The sequence below is a fragment of the Cannabis sativa genome, chromosome 6 (genome assembly GCF_029168945.1).
Source record: "Cannabis sativa cultivar Pink pepper isolate KNU-18-1 chromosome 6, ASM2916894v1, whole genome shotgun sequence".
Classification (NCBI taxonomy): domain Eukaryota; kingdom Viridiplantae; phylum Streptophyta; class Magnoliopsida; order Rosales; family Cannabaceae; genus Cannabis; species Cannabis sativa.
In genome coordinates, this window is record NC_083606.1 from 65834745 (window position 1) to 65844258 (window position 9514).

Sequence of the window (9514 nt, forward strand, 5' to 3'; positions counted from 1 at the left end):
CCACCCAATTGCCATTCGAATCTTTAGGCTTTGAAATGAAGTTATTTTATCTTCTATTAGTTGCAAAAGCATGAAAAAATTTATTGTTGTTATCACCTTCTTGCAACCATAATTGCTTCGATCGTTGACGCCAAAAAATCTCACGTTGGGTATAAGCTTCATTCAGATTGTTCCTTGCCGGTTTATAATTTTCCACCGAGGTATCATCTCTCCCCAACTTCCACCTTTGCACTTCATTTTTACATTGTTGATTAGCTGAAAAATGAGAGCTAAGTGGAATTTTTGGGCTGAAGACAAATCAGGCAGACGAAGCCCAGTTGTGCCTCAGGCGCATGCGTGACACGCCGGACCATGGCGCCGTGTGTTGCACACGCGCGTGGGTCGGGCTTGGGGGAAAAGGAGCAGTTGCTCCTGGTGTCTTCTGCTGCACGAACCCAAAGGTGCCACATGTCACCTATGTCGGCTGGGAGAGGATTTTGGGCTCATTTGGACTTTTGTCTTTTGTGATGTTATTGGATATAAAACTACCAATTTTTATAGTTTTTGGGCCACATTTTTGACAAATTTTTATTCTTTTTCTTTTACAAATGCTATTCTTTTCAATAAAACTCAAACAAAATATTTTTAATATAAAATATATCACATTAATGTTAATGAAAATATTTATTTAAAATCTAATTAATTTGTAATTTTTCGAATAAAAACAAGGGAAACTTACAAAAACACTGGAATTTGGGTTAAGTTTTACAAAAATACTATCACACGGAATTTTTTTTCAAAAATACTGTGTTTTTTTAAAAATAACAGTAGAATACAAAACAAAACAACTAAAAACAACAGTGGAACAACTAAAAAACAACCGTAGAACAACAGTGAAAACTTAACACAGTACACAGTATAAAACTTACACAGTAAATTATTTAAGGTAAAAAAACCAATCTTATAAGGTGAAAATAAAATATTTATATGATATTTTTTAATCTAAAACCTAATTAAAATAAAATAAATACACCAATATAAAACACACACTACATCAAATAAGGGTTTCGGGCGCGACACTATCAGGAATAATAAAGTTTTGTTCCTAATAGTGGTGGTATCATGCGCGACTTATCAAAATCGTTCCGGATAAAATTTATTTTATTTTAAAAATAATTAAATAATTATCTAAAATGACTTATACCTTTATCAGGCATGAAATCTTTGTTCCTGATTTTTTTTACTGTTTGGAGAGAGTGAGAAATAAAACACAAAACGATCCATTTGAGACTCACAAAATCTCTGCCCTTTCATCTCTGATCCTCCCTCTCATCTCCGACCCAGCACCTCCGCCCTCCGGTCGGGCACACAATCAACGATCAAGCTCCAGTAAGTTCTATCTCTATCTCTCTCATATCTCTAATATATATATATATATATATACCATAAAAATTTTTGGGTTATTGTGTTTGCAGGGGAGCTATGATAATGATCACTGGAGTTGTGGGCTTCGATTTTTTCTTTCACCTTTGATTTTGATTTTAGAATGTTATAATATTATCGCTGACTAATTTGGCTATCGTATTGCATTTAGGGTGTTAGCTCATAATTTTAAGCTGAATTCTCTGCAGCTCTTGGCTGAGGACCCATCTTCAAAGCGATTTAAGTCACACAAGACTAATGTGAGGCGACTTATGAGAGTGTGAGATGTACTCACTATAGTTGTTGTAGTAGGTAATGTTGTTTATTTTGTGTTTTTACTAGAATTCTTACTTAGTATCTTGGTTTTGTTGTTAATGTAAAATGTAGCGGGGGCTTCATCTCACATTTACCTTTAACATTTATGAACTCTTTTTATTACTTTTGTTAGTATGAACATTTATGAACTCTTTTATAATATAAAAATATTGTTTAGTATTAAATATGAAAACAATGTATGAACTCTTTTAGTATTAAACATAAAATATTTAATTTTTAAAGATAATATTTGATAGAAAAATGTGATATTAAAAAAATTCAGTATTTAATTTAATTTAAATAAATTTAATTATTCTAAAAAAATGGCTTTAGAAACGAAAATTTCGTTCCTGATAACAAAACAGTCATTTCTGATAATGTGTAAAATAAGTTGCTAGCCTAATTTTTTGGAACGATTTTTACTTTTCAGGAACAACTTATTTTTGTTCCAGACATTTTAGCATTAGGCACGTCGCTATATTTTGTTCCTGATATTGATTTTCAGGCACGAGTTATCAGGAATAAAATATTAGGAATGACTAGTCACGCCAAATAATCTTCTAGAACGAATTTACAGGTTTTCTGGAACAAAAAAAGTCGCTCCTGATGATAGTTTTTGTTGTAGTGTCAATATATAAGAACACATAATTTCATGAGTTATAAGAAATTTTTCTAACCAGTATTCTACAAAACATAAAGGCACGTACTAGGTACTTGATATTTGTACTCTTTTTTTTACTAAACAGCATGCATAAACTATAAATGTACTCGGTACGTGATGTAACGTACTCCACTACCACTGGACAAATACATAAAAAATAAGAAGGACTGAAAAGACAAAAATAACCTCAGTCTGACAACATGGACCCCCTCTCTGCAGTACGATTGTACTATTAACTACCACCAACTGTCATTTGATTAAATATATTTGTATTTTCTATTTTTAAATAAAAAAAAATTGACAAATGGTGAAAAAACTTACAATAGCCAGTTGTCAAATAAATAAAAAAAATTACAAAAAATATTAAAAAATAATAAAGTACATAAGACCCACTATACTGTACAATAAAATACAATTCGAGATTTTACAAGATATGTACAAAATTTGCCTTAAAATATAATCGTAGGCAAGACACCAACACTTATAGTATTTCTCATATGTTTTAAGGCAAACAAAACTTTAAATTAGCCATCATTTGAATGACGAGCATTGCTATTAGGCACCAGTGGTGATTAGCACCTTCTCGACATGTCGCGTTGCGATTGGTTAGCGATACTCTTTAAAAGCTATTACATTAAATTATATGGGACCCGATACTTAGTTGGACCAATAACGATATTGACACGTAGGAAGGTGCTAGGCACCACTGGTGCCCTTTAGCATTTCTCTTGAATGACGATGCCACGTGTATTTTCTTTTTTTTCCTTTAATTGAGTTTTGAGAGTCGTGTCAACAAAGGAAACATGATTTAATTTTTATAAGATTTATATCTTAAAAAAAGAAAAGTTTAATAAGAAAACAACAGAAATACAATACAAATTGGCATCATCAGCTATACATAGACTGACATATATATAGATATATATAATATAGTTTGGCAGTAAAAAGAGAGCTTAGAAAGAATATGGGTTGGAAAGGAGTTTTGGGTTTTGATTATGGAATAGTTCAAGCACCATTGGGACCTGATATTTCTGGTCCTGAGCTAGTTGCTGCTGTTGCTAATGCTGGTGGACTTGGTTTTCTTAGAGCTCCTGATTGGGTTAGTAATACTATCTTTCTTTAATCTTTTATATATTTTGTAATAACGAAGTTCACTCTTTTTTTTTTGGTTGGTTCACTTTAGGAAGACCCAAATTACTTGAGGGAATTAATAAGAAAGACTCGAACATTAACTGACAAACCCTTTGGAGTTGGTGTTGTTCTGGCTTTTCCCCATGAAGAGAATATAAAAGCAATTTTAGAGGAGAAAGTTGGAGTTTTGCAAGTTTATTGGGGTGAATGTTCACAACAACTTGTAGATAAAGCACATAAGGCAGGGGTCAAGATTGTTCCTCAAGTGAGTCTCTGCTTACTATTATACATCTTTGTATCATTAATTCATCTGTTATTATTTTGTTTTATTATATTTATTAATTAAATTGTGAGTTATTGAATTAACAAATAGAATGAACCATGCTATCCCTCTGTTTATTTTGATTGATTTTTCTCATAATAAATTATAAATTGTGTATTTTAGATTGGGAGTTATGAAGAAGCAAATACAGCTAAAGATTTGGGTGTTGATGCCATTATTGTTCAAGGCCGTGAAGCAGGTGGTCATGTGATTGGTCAGGTACTATTACAAATGCACAAAAAATTACATGAATGAACCAAATTTTGAACATGAGTTTTTTATACAGCAACTTTTTTTTTTTTTTTTTTTTTTTTAATTTTTAAAATATTCATAGTGATTAATAATAATAAAAACTTGTGGGACTAATTGTAGTTTTTTTAGGTATGTTAATATAATTTATTTAATTTTCAACATGATAAAAGTAATAATAATTCATTTGTAATTGAATTACACATCCAGGATGGTCTGTTCCCACTTTTGCCAAGAGTAGTTGATCTGGTTGGAGAGAGAGATATACCTGTTATTGCTGCTGGAGGCATTGTAGATGCTAGTGGTTATGTTGCTGCTTTGGCCCTTGGAGCTCAAGGAGTCTGTTTAGGCACAAGGTATATATCTTTTTCATATAAACTCACCAATTCATTTTATCATATTTACAAATGAATGATAACCAATACTAGAGAAAATCGTCATGACATTGTGAACACGCAGGTTTGGCCCTAGGCATAGCCTTAGGCATAGGCCTTAGGCATAGGCGGGCTAGGCCCGTGCTTAGGGTCCACTCTTTTCGGGGTCCAAAATCAAAAACTAAAAAAAATAAATTATTCGGCTTTTATTAAAGTAAAATTTAAGTGTATTGTAAATAATAAATAGGTATAGCTTAGTTGGTTGAGGTGTATTGTAAACACGTAAATTCATTTGCATTGGTTTGGTTAGCAATAGTTTCTATAGCATTGGATCTTACATTTCAAGTCATGACCTTATTGCTAATTTTTTCTTAGATTTGTTGCAACTGAGGAAAGTAATGCTCATCCCATTTACAAGAAGAAATTAGTTGAATTTGATAGGACCGAGTACACCGATATATTTGGGCGAGCAAGGTGGCCTAATGCACCGCAGCGTGTTCTTGAAACGCCTTTTTTCAATGAATGGAAATCTATTCTTCCTCATGAAAATGAAGCAAACCAACCTGTTTTAGGTAGATCAACAATACATGGAAAGGTAATAATAAGACTAGAAATTGCTATAGTAATAATTTTTATGATGAGCTCATGTTGTTTTGGTTTCACTTTTTCTTGATCTTGTAGGAGAGGGAGATTCGTCGGCTTGGAGGCACTGTTCCGAATTCGACAGCAACAGGTGACATAGAAAGTATGGCCATGTATGCTGGCCAAGGTGTAGGTCTAATTAAGGAGATTTTACCAGCTGGTGAAGTTGTTAAGAGACTAGTTGAAGATGCCAAGGTTTTGATCAAGAACAAATTCAGTTAGATATATATAAATTTGTAGTTGTTGACCAAAATGTTTTGCAAATGAGGGTAAATTTGGTGTTAGGAAATGGGGTTTGCTATGTGTGTTAAATGTGTTAGTGTCTTGGACTTTTGTTTTATACAATTGTAGTTGATGTTAGTAAATTGAATTATAAACCTGTGAAATAATGCTGAGCACATTATTTTGGTGATTAATGACAAATGGCTAAAGGTGTATGTGGTGTCTCGAACACTAAACAAGAAACAAGTTAAACAAAGAACAATTAACAAAGATTAAGAATGCATAAAAGAGATCCACAATAAAAAGGACATAGGTGACTTAAGTGGTTCAATCACAAGTAATCCAGGAGAGAAGAAAACCCTTGAGGCTTGAAACTTTATTGATCAAATGTTGTAGAAACTAAACAATTTCAGAGCTTAGAAAGCAAGAGAAATTGATGAAAACCTTTATTTATAGACAAGTGTTTTACAATAACGGAATCAAAAAAAAAAAAAAAAAAAAAAGATTACAGCTGTTGACTAACTAACTAATCTCTTAACTAACAGCTACTTAGCTAAGTGACAACTCATTAAGTTGTTGGTTAACACCGCCTTCAAATGAAAAGGGGTGGAAGTTATTTTTAGTTTGGACTTGAGATAGAGAAACCTGTCTGTAGATTGAGCTTTAGTGAGAGCATAAACAATGTGATCATCTGCAAGACAAATTGAATAGACAATTCTTTGGCCATAATGTGATTCTTGACAATGTGTAAATTAATTTCTATGTGTTTGGATCTAGCATGGAAGACAAGATTAATAGTAAGAGCAATTGCACTTTGATTATCAACACACAGAGTAGGACACTACTGAAAAGAGAACTGAAGTTTAGATAGGAGAGACACCAACCATTTTATTTTTGCATCAGCATTAGCTAAGACACTGAATTCACTCTCAGTACTTGATCTGGCCACTACTTGTTGTTTCTTAGCTGAACAAGATATTAGATTACCACCAAAATACATGACATAGTCACCAGTAAACCTTCTATCATCTATACAAGAGGCCCATGAACATCTGAGTAACCCTGTAGGGAGATCAAATTCTTGGTGTGAAATGTAGTCCATAAAAAATAGTGCCTTTCAGATACCTTAATAGCCTTGTACAAGCCTCCCAATGAATTGTAGCAGGAGCATGAATAAACTGGCTAAGTTTATTGATGACGAAAGTTACAATAGGCCGAGTAAGGGTAATATATTGTAAGGCCCCAATAGTACTTCTATAAAGTGTTTTGTCTTCAAATGGTTCACCCTTTGTTAGAGATTGTTTTGTAGCTGAGCTAGTGAGATTTGGACAACTTTGGGCACCTTCCATATGGAGCTTGACAAGAATATTTGTGATATATTTGATTTGAGAGAGATGCATGCCAATAGCATCTCTAAAAATTTCCACTCTAAGGAAATAATGCATAGGACCTAAATCTTTTAAAGAAAATGACTTGTTCAAATCTGAGATAAGTTGATGAATGAGCTGAGGATTAGGACCTGTGACTAAGATGTTGTTGATGCGGTTTTTTGTCAACAGATCTAAGAATATTGTAATCAACCAAGATGAACACAAGAAATCGTTAATCAAAGTAAACCAGTTTGTTGAAAGAAAATTTGATAAAGATGAACACGAGGATTTTATAGTGGTTCACCTCTTTTTGTCAGTAATAGGCTAGTCCACTTGAGTTTTACTAGTCTCAATGCTTGAGGAGAGTTCTCCAGAGTTATGTCCTCTAAAAGTTCAATCCTCAAGTGAATTTTTAGAATGAGAGAGTGAGAGTTCGTGAGGATGAGTCGTCCCTCTTTGCAATTGATATCTTCTTTATATAGGTTTTCATCTAGGACTCTCTTAGACTTTAAACTCTCTTAACCCCAGACACAACTTCCATTAACTATGGTCGGGTTAGATTTTTAAATACAAAATGATATTAACAATCATATTTCAAAATAAATATCTATAAAAAATAATAAAAGCTGAACATATCTTCTATATACACGTAAAACTTCTTTTTGTCATGAGGAACACATGCTGAGATCATGTCGTTGGCCGAGTAAGGGTGATATATTGTAAAGGCCCAATAGTACTTCTATAAAGTATTTTGTCTTCAAATGGTTCACCCTTGCTTAGAGATAGTTTTGTAGCTGAGCTAGTGGGATTTGGATAGAAAGACAGAAAAGAGAGAAAGAAATGGAACAAGCACATTGATGAGGAGATGTTGTCACTGAAGAATTTAAGAAACCTAATGGTCAAAAGCTTGTCGGATGCAAATGGATATTCAGACACAAAGAAGATTAACACTAGAAGGACAAGATCAGGTAGAAAGCCAGGCTTGTTGGCAAGGGCTTTACACAGAAAGAAGGTACTAATTTTACATAAATTTTTTCACCTATTATTTAACAAGCATCCATTCGAGTAATGATAGTCAAAGTTGCTAATGTGATCTTGAGATTGATTAAATGGATGTTACGACAATATTCTTACATGGAAAGCTAGCAGAGAAAATTTATGTGACACAACCAGAGAGATTTGAAAATGGAGAGTCCAATCAAGTTTGTCTATTGTTAAAATCTCTATATGCTCTAAGACAAGCTCCTAGACAATAAAATCTCAGATTTGATGAGTTTGTGAAGACTATTGGATACTGTCAAAGCAGGTATGACCCTTATGTCTACTTTAATCAACATATATATATATATCACTTATTCTATGCTAATGATATGTGGTTAATCGAGAAAAATAGAACTAAGATAGACAAACTTAACGGGAAACTTAGTGTAAAGTTTGAAATGAAAGACCTAAAACCAACCAAGAAAATCCTAGGTATTGACATCAAGAGGAACATACCTAGCACTATCTTTCTATCTCAAAAGGGGTACCTAGAGAAGGTGTTGAACAAGTTTGATATGCAACAAGCTAAACCTGTGTCAACACTCTTATCTCCACATTTCAGACTATCTAAAGACCAATCACCTAAATTAGAGTAAGCAAGGTCTCAAATGGATGACATACCTTATGGTAGTGGTGTTGGCAGCCTTATATATGCAATGGTGTGCTCCAAACTTGATATCGGGTATGATAAGAACATGGTGAGCATATATTTGGCAGATTTTGGACCTCAGCATTACGTAGCTCTTAAATGGATATTAATGTATCTCAAACGCACTCGAAACATGGTAACCATGTTTGGAAATATTCATTCATAAAAGAGATTACCACTGGTTGTGTAAATTCAGATTATGCAGGGTGCATTGACACAAGAAGATCACTGTTTGGTTTTGTTTTTACTATCTTAGGTGGCTATGTAAATTGGAAATCAACATTGTAGAAGGTGGTTGCTCTATTTTTCAACTGAAGCAGAATACATGGCTCCTATAGAAGCTATTAATGAGGCTCTATGGCCATAGGAATTCACTAATGAACTTGGTCTCACCTCAGAAAAAATCACTGTACATTGTGATAGTCAATGTGCACTTTATCTTATGAAAAATTCCATGCATCATGAGAGGTCAAAACACATCGATATCAAATTGCACTTTATCAAGGACATAATCTCAAGCAACCAAGTCAAAGTAAAGAAGATCACTATAGAACACAACCCTACAGATATGCTAACTGAATGTGTGACTTAAGATAAGTTTAGACACTGGCTAGACTTGCTCAACATTGAAGGAAACTGAGTCACATCATGATGAGACATGATTGGAGTAGACATGTACTCATTACATTCTTCTATAGTATCACAATTAAGGTTGAAATTTTCGTAATTAAGACACTAAACCTTGACACCTAAGAAAACCAACCCACTAACTATCAAAATTTGTTAGTTGTTTGTCCCTAACCGATTATATATAACCTATCCTTACACCTATTCAAGTTAAGACTTTCATTATTGTAACTAGAGGGATTGAGAGAAATTGAGAGTTGAAAAATTATAGTGTGATTCTTGGAGGGTTGTTAAAGAGATTGATCACTCTAGAAGTGACTTCCCTCAGGTAAACTGCATTTGTAATCGAGCAAGACTCGCAAGTGTATCATCTTTGTAATCTCTTGACTGATGTTAAAGGTTCATCAATAAAGTATATTAACTTCTGCTTCCTTGGATTAGATTATAGATCACATTGATTTATTGATTAAACCACATAATTTTTTGGTGTGATCTTTTCTTGATTTGTTT

The 9514-nt window shown here is 33.3% G+C and overlaps 1 protein-coding gene across 1 annotated transcript; it reads left to right on the plus strand.

Moving 5' to 3' along the window:
* Positions 1-3217: 3217 nt before the first annotated feature.
* On the plus strand, positions 3218-5511 carry LOC115724485 (uncharacterized). Its single transcript, XM_030653777.2, has 6 exons — positions 3218-3476; positions 3561-3773; positions 3954-4049; positions 4290-4435; positions 4829-5048; positions 5135-5511. The coding sequence occupies exons 1-6, from the start codon at positions 3342-3344 to the stop codon at positions 5315-5317; spliced, it is 993 nt and encodes a 330-aa protein (XP_030509637.2). The 5' UTR covers positions 3218-3341; the 3' UTR covers positions 5318-5511.
* Positions 5512-9514: the final 4003 nt, after the last annotated feature.

What these genes read in the sequence shown, in the direction of transcription:
- LOC115724485 (XM_030653777.2), top strand. Translation starts at nt 3,342, where the DNA reads ATGGGTTGGAAAGGAGTTTTGGGTTTTGATTATGGAATAGTTCAAGCA. An exon ending in GGGTCAAGATTGTTCCTCAA is followed by an intron (nt 3,774 to 3,953) that starts GTGAGTCTCTGC and finishes TGTGTATTTTAG; the next exon opens with ATTGGGAGTTATGAAGAAGC. An exon ending in GTGGTCATGTGATTGGTCAG is followed by an intron (nt 4,050 to 4,289) that starts GTACTATTACAA and finishes TTACACATCCAG; the next exon opens with GATGGTCTGTTCCCACTTTT.